The sequence below is a fragment of the Apiospora hydei genome (assembly GCF_038363865.1).
Source record: "Apiospora hydei strain CBS 114990 chromosome Unknown utg000009l_segment0_segment0, whole genome shotgun sequence".
In the NCBI taxonomy this organism is placed as follows: domain Eukaryota; kingdom Fungi; phylum Ascomycota; class Sordariomycetes; order Amphisphaeriales; family Apiosporaceae; genus Apiospora; species Apiospora hydei.
The window spans coordinates 4,419,546-4,435,994 of NW_027117368.1; the positions used below are offsets into that span (position 1 = coordinate 4,419,546).

The window sequence follows — 16,449 nt, forward strand, 5'->3', positions numbered from 1 at the left end:
CCCCCTTCACAATTAGAGGACAGTACAGCACGGAGAACGGCGTACTGGATACGTAATCAGGTAGGGTCGATCCACGTGATTCATGCTAGAGTCCGTTCGGTCTAGCGTCAGGCATGCAAGCACTCAACACGTTACGCGAAAAAGCGACGCGTTCAAAGACCCCAGAGACCCCCAAGCACGCGCCGGCTTTAATTGAATCGGAATCTCAGGAGGGGCGCCCGCTTGCGATTTTCTGCTAGAGCTGAAAGAGCGAGAGGCCAGCCAAACCCAACGCTCAACTCCAAAACAAACACGCCACCGTTTCCATTCCACTACCGTACTGTCGTTGAATCCAAAACAAGTACGAAAGCCAAGGACTCGTCAACATGGATCGACAGTCAGTATTTTCGGTCTCGGTCTTCAACAGCGAAGCCGGGCAAAGTGAAGACAGCCGAACCCAGGTCCAGGAGCAGTTGATGCAGTTTGTTTTGAGCTTCAGACTCGATAATAAGTTTGTCTACAGGTGAGTGCCCAATCGCATCCTGACTTGCGGTTCCCGTGTCTAACATAACCGTTTCACAGAGACCAGCTGCGAGAGAATGCATTATTAAAACAATACTACTGCGATATTGACATCGGCGACCTGATCAAGTATAATGAAGAGTTGGCACATCGCCTGGCTACAGAGCCAGCCGAGATCATACCTCTGGTACGTAACATGTGGACGAGTGGTCTGTCCAGACTGGAGGCTCATACTTCTACAGTTCGAGGCCGCGCTGAAGAAGTGCACGCATCGCATTCTCTTCCCCCACGAACCGAAAGCCGACATCCCTGAACATCAATTACTCCTCCACTCCACAGCTGAGGATGTTTCCATCCGAAATCTGGACTCCATGACGATCGCAAGATTGGTTAGAGTACCTGGTATTGTCATTGGCGCTTCCGTCATGTCCTCAAAAGCCACAGAACTGGCTATTCAGTGCAGGAGCTGCCTGCACAACCAGACGATACCCATCTTTGGTGGCTTCACCGGTGTGACCCTACCACGGCAATGCGCCCGCCAAAGAGCCCCCGGCGATGGTGCGGAAAAGTGTCCCATGGACCCCTACTTTGTCGTGCATGAGAAATCGCGATTTGTCGACCAGCAAATAATCAAACTGCAAGAAGCGCCCGATCAAGTGCCCGTGGGCGAATTGCCACGCCACGTCCTGATATCAGCCGATCGTTATCTCACGAACAGGGTGGTGCCCGGATCCAGATGTACCGTCATGGGCATTTTCTCCATCTACCAGAACAAGGCTTCCAAGAACGCGGGAGGTGGTGCTGTGGCTATCCGAACGCCGTACCTGAGGACAGTGGGGATACAGACAGATGTGGACTCGACCGCAAAGGGGCACTCTTCCTTCTCAGAAGAGGAGGAACAGGAGTTCCTCGAGCTTAGCCGAAGACCTGATCTGTACAACACAATGGCTGACTGCATCGCACCCTCCATCTATGGAAACAGGGACATCAAGAAGGCCATTCTCTGCCTCCTCCTTGGTGGTTCAAAGAAGATCCTGCCAGATGGTATGAAGCTCAGAGGAGACATCAACGTACTGCTTCTCGGAGATCCCGGTACTGCCAAGTCTCAACTGCTGAAGTTTGTCGAGAAGGTGGCACCGATTTCCATCTACACGTCAGGAAAGGGATCCTCGGCTGCTGGTCTGACAGCTTCTGTACAACGTGACCAGTCTACGCGGGAGTTCTACCTGGAGGGCGGTGCTATGGTGCTTGCTGACGGCGGTGTCGTCTGTATTGATGAGTTCGACAAGATGCGAGATGAGGATCGTGTCGCCATTCACGAAGCTATGGAGCAGCAGACGATCTCCATCGCAAAGGCCGGTATCACTACCATTCTGAACGCCCGAACATCGGTTCTTGCTGCTGCCAATCCGATTTTCGGTCGCTACGATGATATGAAGTCACCGGGTGAAAACATCGACTTCCAAACCACGATTCTGTCTCGTTTCGACATGATCTTCATCGTCAAGGATGAGCACACAAGAGAGAAGGATGAGAGAATTGCCAAGCACGTCATGGGCATTCACATGGGTGGCCGTGGGTTGGAAGAGCAGACGGAGAGCGAGATCCCAGTAGACAAGATGAAGCGATACCTCTCGTACTGCAAGTCGTAAGTCACCGCCACCTTTATTTTTACCCGGAGTCCCAAATAACTAACCCGACCTTAGGCGAATGGCACCTCGCTTGTCCCCCGAGGCAGCGGAAAAGCTCTCATCTCACTTCGTCTCCATCAGGAAGCAAGTGCACGCCTCGGAGATTGAGGCGAACACGCGATCCAGCATCCCCATCACAGTTCGTCAGCTGGAAGCCATTGTGCGTATTACCGAATCGCTGGCCAAGTTGACCCTTTCGCCGATTGCCACCGAGCAGCACGTCGATGAGGCCATCCGTCTCTTCCTCTGTTCCACGATGGATGCCGTCAATCAAGGCGGCAACCAGGGAAGCCGTGAGCTGAACGAGGAGACCAACCGAGTCGAGTCGGAGCTGAAGAGACGGCTCCCGATCGGCTGGAGCACGAGCGTGGCGACGCTACGCCGGGAAATGGTGGAGGGCAAGGGATTCAGCGAGCAGGCCCTAAACAGAGCCCTTATGATCCTGCAAAGGAGGGACACCATCATGTTCCGAAACCAGGGCGCACAGGTGTACCGAAACGGTGCTTAGTCGCAAAACGGCAAGTGTAGACGAACGCGTGACGGATTGCATGATTTACGAGCTGCTGTATTGTTTGGAGTTCAGGCAATGATGGGTTATCAACGATGACTTTGGTGGGATATCCAGTACACTTCTGTGCCGTATAAGAAGCTTCGGGGAGGCGTATGTACCTATGGATTGTAATGACGAAGATACCGAACGTACTATAGAACGAACATCCTCGCTTACCAGGTCATATGGGATAGTCCTTGCACACACTCGCAAATATGTCTGATGCAGGTATTATACACAGCACGGAATTCGACCCTGCCCTGGAAATGTAATGCAAATCCCATTTTTATTGCTCGTAGTTAGTCTTTGGCCATCCTTTAATACCCAGTCTAATTGAAAGCTAACATCAATGCCGCCCAACCCCGACGAGTTTTCTTCTCTATGCCTTGGCCTTCTTGCCCTCGTCCTTCTTCTTGACGGCAGGCAGAGTGAAGGCACGGCTCACGCCGTCCTTGACGCGCAGCCAGCGGCCGAAGTCGCGCTCCGTCTGGCTCCAGGTGAGGAAGCCGACCCAGGGCTGGACGTTGTAGTGGACGCGCAGGCGCACGTCGCTGGTCTCGGCGATGCGGCCCGTCGGGTGCGTGATCTGGTACTTGGGCCGCTGGTTCTTGAGCGAGAGGAGGCCGCGCTTGGGGTCGACGGCCTTGCCTGCGGCCGACTTGCGCAGCTTCTTGAGGGTCGCGGGGCCGATGTTGGCCAGGTGGTCCGACGAGGGGGCCGTGATGATGCTGTCCCAGATGACGGCGCTGTTGGTCTGGTTGGTTGCTACCGCGGACGATTTCGCCGACGGCGGCGAGGTCCACTCTGCCGTGACGTAGACAAAGACCTGCTTCGTGTTCCAGGTGAAGAGCGAGGACAGGTCGGCGTCCAGGCTGAATTTCATTATGGCATATTCCTCCTTCTTGGTGCTGTAGTAATGGGGGCGGCCCTTGACTCTGTAGTAGGCGAAGGCGCAAAAAAATCAGCCTTCAGTTCATTTCCCCGCGATTCCCCTTCTGTTCGTCCTTCGACTTACACTTGCACATTGGTGGTCTTGATATGGGCGCTCGGCGTCCGGTCGTAGGTGAAATCGGAGGCGGCGATGAAGGCGGCGACTACGAAGGCGACGGTGGTGAAGAAGCCGAAGACATTTTGTATGCGGGTCAGGGAGTTATACATGTTGGCGATTGAAGCTGCAAAAAGACGAATTTTTCGCAGGCTTCTCCTCCCTTTTCGTTTTTGTTGGTGCTGATGGTGTTGCTTAATAGCGACGAGATCCGATCTGCATCACAAATAAGGCCACCTTTGAGCTTTGGTACTAATGAACCTAGTAAGCACGCTAAGGTGGCACCTCGACAGCTACGGTGCCCCGCGACACTGCTAATTGCCCAGAAACGTCAAAGTCGACAGCATTCAGTCTGCCGAAAGGTGAAGCTCAAAGCTACCCAAAAATCCAGCTTCTTAATATGAAATAAATGCAATGCCTCTCCCAAATATGCTGCCGCATCTCCTCTTTCATTGCCCACTCCATGGCGCTCGGGTGACGCTCCCCAGCTCTTGATGCATTAGGTACGATCTTCGGCTCAAGGTTCGCTCTCATCGCCTACGCGCAACTAGGTAGATGTACTTAACCATGGGTGGACGAACTATTCTTAGCTGGAAGCTCTTGTCAGTCGGTTGGATATGCCCCATACCAATACACGTTTCTAGAAAACAGCAACCTCTCGCGTCAGCGCCAACCCAAGCATTTCTGGGAGGCATACTGATTAAAAGGGAAGTACTGAGTGACAAATGAATCGGCATTGCGCGCTGCAGGGCTACGGCCGCCCATTGCTATTCTACAGTATGTAAAGTAGTTTGGTCATCATGCACAGAACTGTCGAAAGGGGCTACTGCCTACTGCCTTACACATTCCAAGCTGATATGTCTACTGCGCTCTGCCCCTGGTTATGTGGTAGGTTAATTTACCCTTGTTGCTTGCTTGGTGTAATCAAAGTATTTTTGTATGACACCCTCAGCGCTTAAGCCTTGCGACTCTCTCTCGTAGAGCGCCTTTGAGCGGCTTGCTGTACGACATCGACCCACGCGGCCGGGCGCCTCAGGCGCTCCCTCCCCACCTCCTCGGCATCGCAACCAAACCGCATCAGCAAATCCTCCCGCGTCCACTCGGCCGTGGCCATCAGCCCGACCGGCACCACCGCACCAGCCTTTTCGGCACCAGGTTCGAACCGGACCGCCCGCCCCGCACCCGCCTCGCTCTCGGGGACGACGTACCCCGCGGGCACGCTCAGGCTCGGCATCCCGCAGAAGTTGGCGAGCCAGACGTACTCCATGGACTGCTGGGTGCGGTTCCCGTCGCTGAGCCCCCGGTCGAGCTCGCGCAGGGACCGGATGGGCCACCCCGCGCACGACGTGGTCGGCGTCACGATCAGCAGGTCCTGGGAGCCGTACTTCTCGCGCCAGAGCCAGGCGAGGTGGCGCATCAGGACCCCCCGCAGCCGCTGGGCGAGGATGTAGTCCCCCGCGCTTGTGGCGCGGCCCAGGGCGAGGAGGATCCGGTTCGCGGGGAGACGATGCGGGGATCTGGGGGAGAGCGGTGGAGACTTCCGAGAGGATGGAGATGGCGTGTGCCGCTTGGCCTTCGTGCAGGAAGGGGATTGTTATGGGGACTGTGGCATATTCCTTGGTCTGGACGAGGTCGTCGATGAGGCTCCGGCAGGGTTCTGCACGCCCGGGTCGGCGCGGTCGAACCAGGCTTCAGGGATGCCGAGCAGCACCTTCTCAGAGTTTTTGTGGTTACTGTTGGGAAGCAGCATGTCGCACAACGGCGCATGTGGAAACGGCGAAGCGGGATGTGGCTGTTGGCTGACGACGGAGTAGACGGTTGCGAGGGAGCCCATGTCGGCGGCGATAGGCGCGTTGACCTCGCACGTGCTGTTGTGGTTGTGACCTGGGAGGTATGACAGCCGGCCGTGACTCGGCTTCAGCCCAAACACGGAACAGAAGGACGCGGGGACCCGGATGCTTCCGCCACCGTCGGTACCAAGGGCGATCGGGACCAGCCCCGTGGCGACGGCGTAGGCAGGCCCGGATGAGCTCCCTCCTGTATAGTAGTTTCTGTTATACGGATTGCGCGGCGTCCCATAGGTGGTGTTGATACCAGCCGTATCTGTATCGCCACGTTAGGTATGTCAATATAAACACACCAGGTTTTATCTTACCCATCCCGAATTCATGCATGTTCAGCTTTCCAACAATAATAGCTCCCGCTTCTTGGAGCTTCTCCACGCACCAGCTGTTATATGTATTGCCATCCTCGTCGCGCCCGGTGAGGTCGTGTGGCGAGCCGAGCGTCGTCGAGTACCCGTCGACATCATACTGATCTTTTATCCCGACTAGGATCCCGTCCAAGGGGCCGAGAGACTTCTGTCGTCGGTACCGAAGTGTGGACGTCTCGGCAGCCTTGAGCACGAGGTCGGTTTTGATGTCAACCCAAGCTGTCGAGTGAATACCAGGCGGTGAAATATCGCGACGGATCAAGGGTAGAAGGGCCTCGACGATATCCAACGGGGTCACATCTCCGGATAGATATGATTTACGATACTGGGCGACGGCAGAGTTTGCTAAGGCTGGTACGTCCCTTTCCTCTGCTTTATTGCCGATGGGAACCTCTGTTGTGTTGTTGTTGGGCACATCACATGGATATACTGTAGGGACGAATCGTGGTTCCGCATTGCCAATGTGCATCCATATACGACGAAGCGCCCCAAACCCTGCATTGTGCCACACAGTACGCCTGATGAAGCCAACAAACTCAACCCTAGAGCGTGTCAATCGTCAAGAAATACGGATAGGCGGGTATGAAAGCGTACAGGTATGCCGCAATGACCAGAAGAAGGCCATACAATCTATGACTCTGTCTCTGCCCACCTCGGTACGGTACTTGCGGTCTGCTCCACTCTGTATTAGATTTCCTCGTTGCTTTGAACCGTCCCGGTGAGAAGCTATAGGCGAGAGGCTATGGGCGAGAGTGGTGATTCCGTCAGTCCCTCCTGACTTACCCTTGAATGGGTCGAGGGTAAGACTCGCCGAAACTGGGACCTGTGTGGGAAGTCATCGTTTCTTCGGGATCGAGTCTTTAATCAAAAGCGTATGATATAAGTCTCCGGTAGTTTTTATCAGAAATACTGTCACCCACCGAAAAGAACAGCACCAAAACTTGCGGTTCAAGAATTGCGGTTATGGGGAAGAAAAAGTTACCCGGGCGGTTGGTTGAAGTGATGTAAGGGGCCGCGGAAAAATAGCTGCCCCCTAGCCATTGCTTGGTTCATTCAACCTCCCAGTACATGCTTCCTTTAATGTAACCTCCGGGTCAAGTAATCTTTGCTTTGCTACCCTTTGAGTACATATCACCTGCTGGATTAGATACCCCAGTGTAACTGGGGTTGAATACTTTGCCTGTGGTACTATTGTACAAAAGAATAATTCATACGGAGGGATAGGTAGTATACGTATTTGCGAATGTATAGTTCAACGGAGTTTCAATAAGGACTACCCATGTCCAAAAGCCCCTGGATGGGGAGGATCTCAAAGGCTCAGGTATTTGAACCCTGTTAGGCATCGCTTGCTCTACAATAGGTATGATCAAAGCCCATTGGTATTTTCATATTGCCACACACTGCATGTGGTCATGTACACACGGAGCTGCTATCGCGTCCATTGATGTTTCCAAGTACTGCTCCATACGCCTGCTATTAGTCATTATACGGTGATGCCGAGACCTCGCATGCTGCATGCTTCACTCCTACCCAAGTGGGCTCCTTATGATGCCTGCAGGAACATGTTCCCCGAGCTTCGTCTGCCTTTTTCGTATAGCCACTTGTTGTTCAAGCTCACGCTACTCCGTTTGCCATTAGCAGGGCTGGGGCTGGGGCTTTCAGGTCCGCTGCCGAAGATCGATCCGCCATTAATGCTACCGACCATGGGACTTGGCGACCCGAACGACGACCGGCGCGCACCGTGGATGGCTTTCTGAATAAGAGGGCTCCCGGCCAACGCTGAACCAGATCCACCGAAGGCCGATGCAGATGCACCAAAGTTGCTGGATGCACCGAAGCTGCTGGTGCTTATATTTCCACCAAAATCCAACGGGCTGCGGAAAAGGGATGGGCTCGTCTGGACATTAACAGTCGAGTCTGAAAAGTTGCGCTTGCCACCGGTTGAACCTGACATGGAGGGAGTGCGCGAGTACCGCGGAGGGGTGCTGTAGACCGAGCCGGGAGTCGGAGGGTTCGATGACGGCGGGAGTCCCAGCAGTTTACGCTGGCCGGGCGTCAGGGCAATATCTGCCATCTCGTCTGGAGACCGAATCAACGGCATGCACGCCACCGCAATGTTGTAAAGCGGTACCAGCTGAGCGATGCGGTAAATGTAGGTCGCGAACCGGCCGATTGTTGGTGGACTGGTAATTGTCATGTCAATATACTGCTGCCATCTCCGCTAGGGTTGAGGGACCACTGACACTGGCGAGAACCACTGAGAGACGAATCCCTGGATCGCGAACATGGCGATCAAGGCCGCGACGTTGTAGACGACCTTCTTGACATTTTTCTCGCCAAAGATGGCGGCGTTCTGGCGCTTTGAGATCTCTTCCAGGCGCGGGTGACGCCATGTGCCCGGGCTATCTTGAGGCGGCGCGGGCGAAGCTTTAGTCGGGGTCAAGGGCCTCTGAAGGGTAGTCGACGACATGTTGAGTTGTGGTGTGGAAGCGAATATTTCTGCAAAGAGTGCCGATGGAAGATTTGAAGCTCGTGGGCAGTAGTAGGTTCCAATTGGCGCCTGGAGGATGGCAGCCAACCTCGACCCAAGTTTCCAGGGTGCTTCCCAGGCAAATTCCTTAGGCGACAGACAACAAAGACCAACGAACGCGAAGAGGGCAGGATGCGAGGTCTCCTGGAAAAAGGAATTTTAGAACCGAGCTCCTTATTGGGCTGCACTCGTTTCCGTGATGTTTTCCTGCTATGTTAGTACCTACGACGGTTAGTGGGCTGGGTGCCGCGAAAGCAGCTCTCGTGAGAATCGCTTTGGTCCAAAGTTTGGTGGTTGTTTTCTTTGTCCCCTTAGGACCTTCCTTAGGTTGCGACAATAGCAACAAACTGCATCTCCGCAAGGGCCATGCAATGTACTGCTATTGGGTCTTGGCAGTGCACGGACATCACCTCAATCAAATGCTTCCAACATGTTCAATGTTCGGCCGACCACTGTGTTCAACGGGGGGCTGGGTACTGTATGCATACTGTGTTTACTGTGCTTACGGCCCCCCGCCTGCCCGCTATGTCATCCATCCGTCCAGTCCAGTCCAGTCTGTTTCGATGCCCCACCATGGAAGCCCGTCGACTAGGCCTGCCGTCCAGTCCGTAAGCTAGCTGGCTTCACTCTCTCTATCTCCGCGTCTACATACAGCCCTTGTTGAACCCGCGCAATCCGGGGCCATCATCACCTCGCATCTGAGAAGTATATACATCCCATATCCATATTTGGCCCGTCGCTCTCTTCTTCGACTCCAATCCGCCATGGGTCTCGGCGATATGCTAGGTCAGCTTGACCAGGCCATCAGCTCGCTCATCGGCCAATGGAATGGCTACTCAACTGCCATAGTCACCGCCATGGTGGCTATTATAACATATGCCATCATGACCCGCGTGGAGTCGGACATTCATCCCATGCTGCTCGCTCGCCAGGCCCAGGGCTCTCCTGTGCGAAATGAAGGGGAGTCGCCCGTCTACCGCGGCAACTCGGCCCCTCACGGCATGCCTCTGAACAGCGGCCTCAACGTAAAGCCTGCTGGCGCCCCAAAGTGGTCCCAGGGACGCGATGGCGATTTGCGTGACGTTTGGAGGCGTGTCACCTCGGGTGCGCCCGCCGAGGAGGGACGGTCGGGTAAGGGCCGCATCTTAACTGTCCACGGCCGTGAGAATGTCGTCGAACACAAGCCAGGTATGCATGATACCCGGCTTTTGCGCCTCTGAATTTCCTAAATCTCGTGCCTAATATCTGTACAGCGGAAATCACCCGTGCTATCAACCTTATTGGTCAACACATATCTGCCCAGGGGAGGAAGCAAGGTCGCCATCTACCTGCCCAACTCGATCGAGTTGATGGCCACTCTGTTCGCCTGCAGCTTTTACAACCTGACAGCTATCCTCATCCCTTTTGACCAGCCGGAGAAGTCTATTGTTTTCATGCTCCAGCAGTCTGGCGCGGACACTGTGGTATCCGCCCCTGGTGCCTTCCCCTTCGGTGCTGTGGTGGCCAGCTATCCATCTCTGAAGCAGCTCATTTGGGTCGTGGACGAGGGCAGCAGCCACATGGACTGGAACGAAGTGCCCGAGGGAACTGGCAGCAAGGTCAACGTCTCTACTTGGCAGGACATCTTGAACGACAGCCCCGTCGCTGCTGGTACGGATCTGCCCTCCGAGAACGATACCCAGGAGCCCAATGATGTAATCTTCTTTTGGGTTGGTAAACCTGGCACTGTGGAAGAGATGGTCACTTTTACCCAGAAGAATCTTGTTGCTGCCGTTTCGGCTCAGCTTACCGCAGTCCCTACCACTCATCGCTTCTCGCCTGCGGATCTTTTCCTGCCCGCTGCTTCCCTGGCCTCGTCGTTCCCCTTAGCCTTGACACTAGCTGCGTTGTACTACAACGCTACTGTTGCGTTCAACTCGGTAGCTGGCACCTCGCCTGATCTGGCATTGGCGACCTCCGGGGTTGCACCAACAGTCATGGTGGCCACTCCTCAGACTCTACTGAAGACTCACGCCGAGGCTTCAGGCAAGATTACTAACGCCCTCAGCCGAGCTGCTCACTGGGTCCAGACCCGTAGCCTGGTCCAAAATGGTGCTATGCCCGTGGCTTCCTTCCTAAGCCAATTCAACGACAGTATTCGCCCCGAGATCGGCACTACGCCCGGCAAGCTGCGACTGCTCTATGTTGCGGAGGGCGTGAATGCGGAAACACCGGCTCTGAAGGAGTCCACCATCTCGGATCTGAGGGTCTTCACTGGTGCGCGTGTCATCTACGCCCTGACTGCAGCCAAGGTTGCTGGCTCCGTGGCCCAGACGCAATTCCATGACTACCGCGTTAGTGGAGATGGACCATCACACTTTGGTCCACCCGTTAGCAGTGTGGAGGTTCTGCTCAAGGACAGTGGACGCCACCAAACATCGGAAGATGGCCAGACAATTGAGGGACAAATCGTGGCCCGCGGACCTGCTGTCGCAGGTCCCCAAGGAATCGCCGATCTCGGTGTCCTGGGAAGAATCCGGGAAGACAACACACTCTCATATTTGTAAGCACCGTATCATACGTATCATACGGGCTACCGAGTGGGATCTTTGGACACGGGCTTCTATTACATGCTGCCTGGCTCGTTAGGTTTTCGAGTTTAAACATGCAGATAGCTCCTTGACAGAATACAGAAGATTGTCAGCTAGACTTCGGCGAAGTAAACCCGTGAGCGATGTAACCGAAGGCATCACTTCGGGATCTAGATCATGATACCGAGCATGACAAATACCGAGCATGACAAGTACCGGTGAGAGCGGCACGCGTGATACGGAACAGGGGAGCTTTTCTCAAGCCAGGGTGGTATGTTTGGGAAGGTTAGGTAAGCGTCAATGGCAAGTAGATACGGCGGTGGTTGTTGTAGCCATGTATTATCCAATACGTACCTAATGCCTACCTGATATACATGTTGCACGGACCCGGATACCAAGCCTCCAGAATGATCTACATACATGGGAGTAGTCCCGAACTGATGCCTCGTCGGGTGGGGTGGGGTGGGGTGAGCAGCGCGGCCCCCGGGCGAGCCTTGGAATGCGAGTGTGTTATGAGGAGGGTAGCATTGTGTACAGATATGTAAGGGAGGAGGAGTCGCGGAGGGCTCGAGGGCCTTGGTATTTTGTCGAGTACCGTTCCCGATTGGTTCCGAGTACTGCTTTGGAGCCTGTTGTTTGTTGCTGCGCCATGCAGATGACAGGCTGTACTGAGATGCTCTATTGGGCCGCGCCGCCTGTATAAAGTGGTGCCCCTTGTCCCTGTGGCCCGGAAAATGTGACCCTCACGACCCCCTCGCGCTTGCCGAACAAATCGAGATGGATTTCCCAAGAGAGGGGCAACCAGCAACGCAAGCAAGCAAACCCCAAAGAAGCCGCAAGCAGCAGCAGCGCAACGCAAGTGACTGACTGAGGCAGGGTGCCGCGAGTACAAAGCAAAACAGCTGATCGGCTGTTATCTCTTCGCCTACCTTACCTTACATTACATTGCATTTACATACATGGGAGAGGGTTTAAAAGGGAGAGGGAGAGCAGGACAGAAAAAAATCATTTTCACTGCCGCAGGGAAAATACAACAGTAAACCTGACCTGACCAACCTAGCCAGCCAGCAAGCCAGGCGAGCAAGAAAAGCGTGTGTCGCCCGGACATTTCCCTCTCGCGAAAAGATGTGAACTTGGTCCTCTTCGTCCCTCAATGTAGTCGATCCGGGGCGCTGAAGTTTTTTTTTGAAAAAGAAAAATATAACAGTATACTTAACTCCCAACCATGCCGCGCATGAAGACGGAGCTCACTTCCGAGGACATTGATGTTGGTAAGCATCCATTTTTATTTTACTGCTTGCGATTAATACTAGTAGTAGTATATGCTATCCATCCCTGGAGAGGGTGAATCGCGCGGTCGAAGAGACGTATATGTATATATTTTCTGTAACTTGTAAAACAACAGCCCTGAACTAACTAATCTAAACCAACACTCTTTAGCCCTCCATGCACTCGACGCCATGTTCGGCGAGTCCCCGCTGCTCATGAGTGTCGCCCCGATCCGCTTCATGGTCGTCGGCGGCACCATGGCCGTCAAGTACTTCCAGGTCCGCTCCATGACCAAAGACGTCGACTACCTCACCGACCCCAACATCGACTCCGATAAGATGTACCGCGCCGAGATACGCACAGCGGTTCAGCGCGTCGCAAACCAGCTGGACATGGAGGAGGACTGGTTCAACGACGAGGTGAAGCTCTGGATACACGCGCCCAAACGCCTCGGTCTGTTCCTCGAGTCGGTGGAGCAGAATATCGTCATCTTCCAAGGAGTGAACATGACAATATACGCAGCTCGGCTCGACTGGCAGCTGGAGCGGAAGCTGCGCAGAATTACCAATGGAAAACAGACAGCCCAGAGCAACAAGGACGTCTCGGATGCCGTAGCCATCCTGAGCTATCTCAAGGGTGACGGGCCTCCGCTGCGTGCTGCGGATCTGGAAGCTATGAACTTCAACGGGTTTGAGGGTTCCATGTCAAAGGGTGTTAGGAAGGTCAGGGAGGAATATAGAAAGCGATTTGAGGAAGACGGCATTGTTGACTAGCTTATACCCCCGAGTTCTGAGATCATGACTGAGTTTCAACTCCCGCGCTAAATGCTCGCCTGCAGTCGGATATATGGGCATGCAGTAAGGTTGCTGGCGCCGAAGTGATGCCGCACCCAGATAGACTGGATCGTCTGTTCAAGTGCCGTACAGTAATGTTCAAATGGTTCTGAACCCTCGCCGAGACGCGCTCGATATATTGAGCCGTTTCCAAGGATTAGGCCTGACCGGCGCATCATCGCATTCGTCTTCTTCCTCCGAGTCGCTCTCGCCGTCGGCGTCCAAGACCAGTCTGTTCTTCAGCCTTGGCACTGTCGCAACCCAATCTGGGCAGCGATAAGGCACAAAAGGAGCGGGGGTGCCGTCGTCAGCACGCTCCACGGGTGGCGCGCGGCGGCGGAGACCCCACTCCAAGCGCCAGTTGAAGGCCGCGACAAGCTCTTCAATCAGAGCCGCCAGCACGGCTCGACGCTCTGGGTCGCCATGCTCGCCTGGATCCTCGATCTTGTCCAGCTGCCACTTGGTCGGCTCGCGGTGTTTCCAGAAGTACTCGGCTTCGTAGCCGACCAGATTGTCGTCGAGGCCACAGAAGCACTCGTACATGCGGTACAGGGAGCGCTGGGGCGTGTCACGCCATCGGTAGATGGGCATGAGCCGATATTCATAGATGTGCTCATACCGCTCGTGTATCACTTCCGGGTGATCGCGAAGGAAGCGCGGGTTGTCGGGGAGTTGCGTTGGCCATTCCCAGGGGTAGATGGGCCAGAGGAGTCGTAGGAGGTCCAACGTCGGGGTCGTCGAGCCATTGTTGGCCAGGATTCGCAGTGATCGCCGAATGCCAAAGGGCGAGTACCAGGGCCCGCGCCACAGCGACTTGAACCTCCAGTAGTGAACGAGGATTCTCCGTCTGATGTAGGAGAGCCAGGTTTCCATCGCCCCGAGTCTTTCTGCGAGAAATTTGGCCGCCCAGGTTCCGAAGTGTCGAGTTTTGGCGGCGGGGTCGGGGGTCAGGCCTGCTTCCAAGGGCGGTATTCTCGTGAAGGTGCGCGACGGGTATCTAGAGTAGTTCCTGCCATAAACGAAGAAATAGCCAAGCTCAGACGCAACCGCGCGCCCGATCACTTGTACACAAAGTCCAGGTGGAATTCCATCGTGAATAGCGGTGGAGTTTTTTCGGACTGATGTCACCGAGGCAGGAAATAAGGATGGATGGGAATGGACCGTGCCTCCCGTCAGATCTACACTACGGGGAAATTTGTGGCGTCCAACTGTGGCTGACCAGGTACAGACCTCGGGATGTTACCTGTTATTGACCTACCTTCAGGCTTCAGTCCTACGTCAACCAAGTACGTACCGCTTCACTTATACCTCCTTCCTGACAGGGTAAACGTTCAAGATATGCTCCGACCGGCCACCCGATGTCAAGCCAGTAGAGTCTCGCTTTCTCGAGATAAAGTTTCCAAGATTGTGCAAGCGACGCTGCTGATTGCGGGCATGCCTCCCATTTGACCAATGTTGAAGCTCTCCCCTACAGATACAGATATGCAAGCAATGCATACAACAACACGTAGCTCCAATCAATACGCCCTTCCAGTCTCACCACCACCATCCCCGTCTGCAGTCCGGCGATCGATTTGCAACCTCTTCTCGAAGTACTCACCCGCCGTGAACTCCTCGTACTCTTTGCCCTCTTCCCTGAACTTCTCCAACACGCTGACCACCCCGGCCTCGTCCGGGCTGTAGAAGAAGGGGATCGAGTACCTCTCCTCGCCCGTCCTGTTGCGCACGCGGTGAACGGTGCTCTGCCAGTACCCGCCCGTGAGGAACTTGAGAAAGTCCCCGATGTTGACGACGAAGGCGTCGCGGTCTGGCCGAGCGGGGACCCAGACGCCGTTCTGGTTGAGGACCTCGAGCGCCGGCACCGCCGTCTCCTGCTGGCACAGCAGCGTGAAGAAGACGAAGTCGGTGTGGGCCCCGATGCCGACGTCCTCGTCGCGCGTCTGCGGCGGGTAGTGCAGCGCGCGGATGTTGGTGATGGGGAACCGCGTGACGGCCTCGAACTCGTCCTCGGGCAGGTCCAGCGCCAGCGCGAACATCCGCAGCAGCCGCGCCGACAGCTGCCGCAGCGCCGCCCAGTAGCGGTACACGGCGGGTCGCCAGAACTGCGCGCCCGCGTGGCCCGGCCACTGGTTCCGCGCCGTGTTGCCGTTGGCCGCCGCCTCGGCCTGCTGCGCCGCGATGGCCGACCCCGGCGCGCACTGCTCGGCGTCCAGGGCGTCCTCGCCCATCAGGAACCCCTCCTTGAGGTCGCCGCGCGTGGCCGGGTCCAGCTTGGTCGAGAAGAGGGGCTCGTAGCCGCGAAACTTGCGGTTCTGGCGCGAGTGCGCCTCCATCTTGACGTCCAGCGGCAGGCCGAAGTAGCGGTGCATGGCCGAGAACATGTCGTCGACCACGGCCTTGTCCACGCCATGGTTTGTCGCGTAGAAGAAGCCCACATCGCGAAATGCGGCGTCAATCTCGGACGACAGCGCTCGGCGGTCTGCGAGCTCGGTCGAATAAAGCCGGCCCAGGTCTATGCGTGGTAGCTCTGTGAAGGTGGGTTTGGCGTCCTTGCCCGTCAGAACGGGCCGCCGGCCGGGAACACCGCCTTCATGGTAGTAGACATATTGCACATTATTCGTACCAGCAGTGTCTATGGTTGCAGTAGTCGTTTGGGGCATACTGGGCGGGATAAAGTCAAAGTCAGATAATGGACATTCCTCTGAAATCAACAACCAGCTTCACGAATGTCACGCAAGGGAAATTCTACTGAGTTATATGCAGTTACAATGTAGAGCGATCATCATGGTGTGTTGCAATCTCTGGCGGGGGAGGTCCTATCAATATATGCCGTTCGCATAGCACGGCCAATAAGGACCTGCATTGACTGCAGTCTTCGCATACCCAGCGCGGGGAATCCCCTAAAGCCGTAGATTGGCGGTGTTCTACGTATCACGGGCTGGGAGAGAAAAGCACACCTTCTATTTGACTACGCGGTGTTCGTCATATGGCGTGGAAGTATTGTTTTTGATCTTGATGATATGCCTACATGTTCTGTTTTACTCGTCCAACTTGGCCTAAAAGAGGGCCTTAAATGCATCCCATTTCAACCATTTCCTACCCCTTAATGCGCAAATTGGCTACCATTCTGACTACCTAGCCGTAAAACCTACATATGTGACACGAATATAAATTACCCAAATAACCGTTCCTCCTGGACCTGAACCCTTATTTCGCTAAATCATCATACAAAAACCATACATTAACAT

General features: G+C 55.1%; 8 protein-coding genes across 8 annotated transcripts; 3 read left to right on the forward strand and 5 right to left on the reverse strand.

Moving 5' to 3' along the window:
* Positions 1 to 365: 365 nt before the first annotated feature.
* PG997_013180 (uncharacterized protein) lies at positions 366 to 2,700 on the forward strand (the record flags this gene model as incomplete). The annotated part of the gene is made up of 4 exons (XM_066817494.1): positions 366 to 502; positions 562 to 688; positions 744 to 2,149; positions 2,208 to 2,700. The coding sequence occupies 4 exons, from the start codon at positions 366 to 368 to the stop codon at positions 2,698 to 2,700; spliced, it is 2,163 nt and encodes a 720-aa protein (XP_066663186.1).
* Positions 2,701 to 3,121: 421 nt separating this feature from the next.
* PG997_013181 (uncharacterized protein) lies at positions 3,122 to 3,900 on the reverse strand (the record flags this gene model as incomplete). The annotated part of the gene is made up of 2 exons (XM_066817495.1): positions 3,122 to 3,677; positions 3,758 to 3,900. The coding sequence occupies 2 exons, from the start codon at positions 3,898 to 3,900 to the stop codon at positions 3,122 to 3,124; spliced, it is 699 nt and encodes a 232-aa protein (XP_066663187.1).
* Positions 3,901 to 4,742: 842 nt separating this feature from the next.
* Positions 4,743 to 6,838, reverse strand: PG997_013182 (amidase; the record flags this gene model as incomplete). Its single annotated transcript, XM_066817496.1, has 4 exons — positions 4,743 to 5,304; positions 5,392 to 5,890; positions 5,943 to 6,541; positions 6,783 to 6,838. 4 exons carry the CDS (start codon positions 6,836 to 6,838, stop codon positions 4,743 to 4,745), a joined length of 1,716 nt encoding a protein of 571 aa, XP_066663188.1.
* A 704-nt stretch (positions 6,839 to 7,542) lies between these two features.
* PG997_013183 (nuclear pore complex component-domain-containing protein) lies at positions 7,543 to 8,469 on the reverse strand (the record flags this gene model as incomplete). Its single annotated transcript, XM_066817497.1, has 2 exons — positions 7,543 to 8,182; positions 8,243 to 8,469. The coding sequence occupies 2 exons, from the start codon at positions 8,467 to 8,469 to the stop codon at positions 7,543 to 7,545; spliced, it is 867 nt and encodes a 288-aa protein (XP_066663189.1).
* Positions 8,470 to 9,293: 824 nt separating this feature from the next.
* Positions 9,294 to 11,075, forward strand: PG997_013184 (uncharacterized protein; the record flags this gene model as incomplete). The annotated part of the gene is made up of 2 exons (XM_066817498.1): positions 9,294 to 9,701; positions 9,783 to 11,075. 2 exons carry the CDS (start codon positions 9,294 to 9,296, stop codon positions 11,073 to 11,075), a joined length of 1,701 nt encoding a protein of 566 aa, XP_066663190.1.
* Positions 11,076 to 12,324: 1,249 nt separating this feature from the next.
* Positions 12,325 to 13,141, forward strand: PG997_013185 (uncharacterized protein; the record flags this gene model as incomplete). Its single annotated transcript, XM_066817499.1, has 2 exons — positions 12,325 to 12,370; positions 12,540 to 13,141. The coding sequence occupies 2 exons, from the start codon at positions 12,325 to 12,327 to the stop codon at positions 13,139 to 13,141; spliced, it is 648 nt and encodes a 215-aa protein (XP_066663191.1).
* A 159-nt stretch (positions 13,142 to 13,300) lies between these two features.
* Positions 13,301 to 14,074, reverse strand: PG997_013186 (uncharacterized protein; the record flags this gene model as incomplete). The annotated part of the gene is made up of 1 exon (XM_066817500.1): positions 13,301 to 14,074. The coding sequence occupies one exon, from the start codon at positions 14,072 to 14,074 to the stop codon at positions 13,301 to 13,303; it is 774 nt and encodes a 257-aa protein (XP_066663192.1).
* Positions 14,075 to 14,718: 644 nt separating this feature from the next.
* PG997_013187 (Clavaminate synthase-like protein) lies at positions 14,719 to 15,861 on the reverse strand (the record flags this gene model as incomplete). The annotated part of the gene is made up of 1 exon (XM_066817501.1): positions 14,719 to 15,861. The coding sequence occupies one exon, from the start codon at positions 15,859 to 15,861 to the stop codon at positions 14,719 to 14,721; it is 1,143 nt and encodes a 380-aa protein (XP_066663193.1).
* Between the last annotated feature and the right edge of the window lie 588 nt (positions 15,862 to 16,449).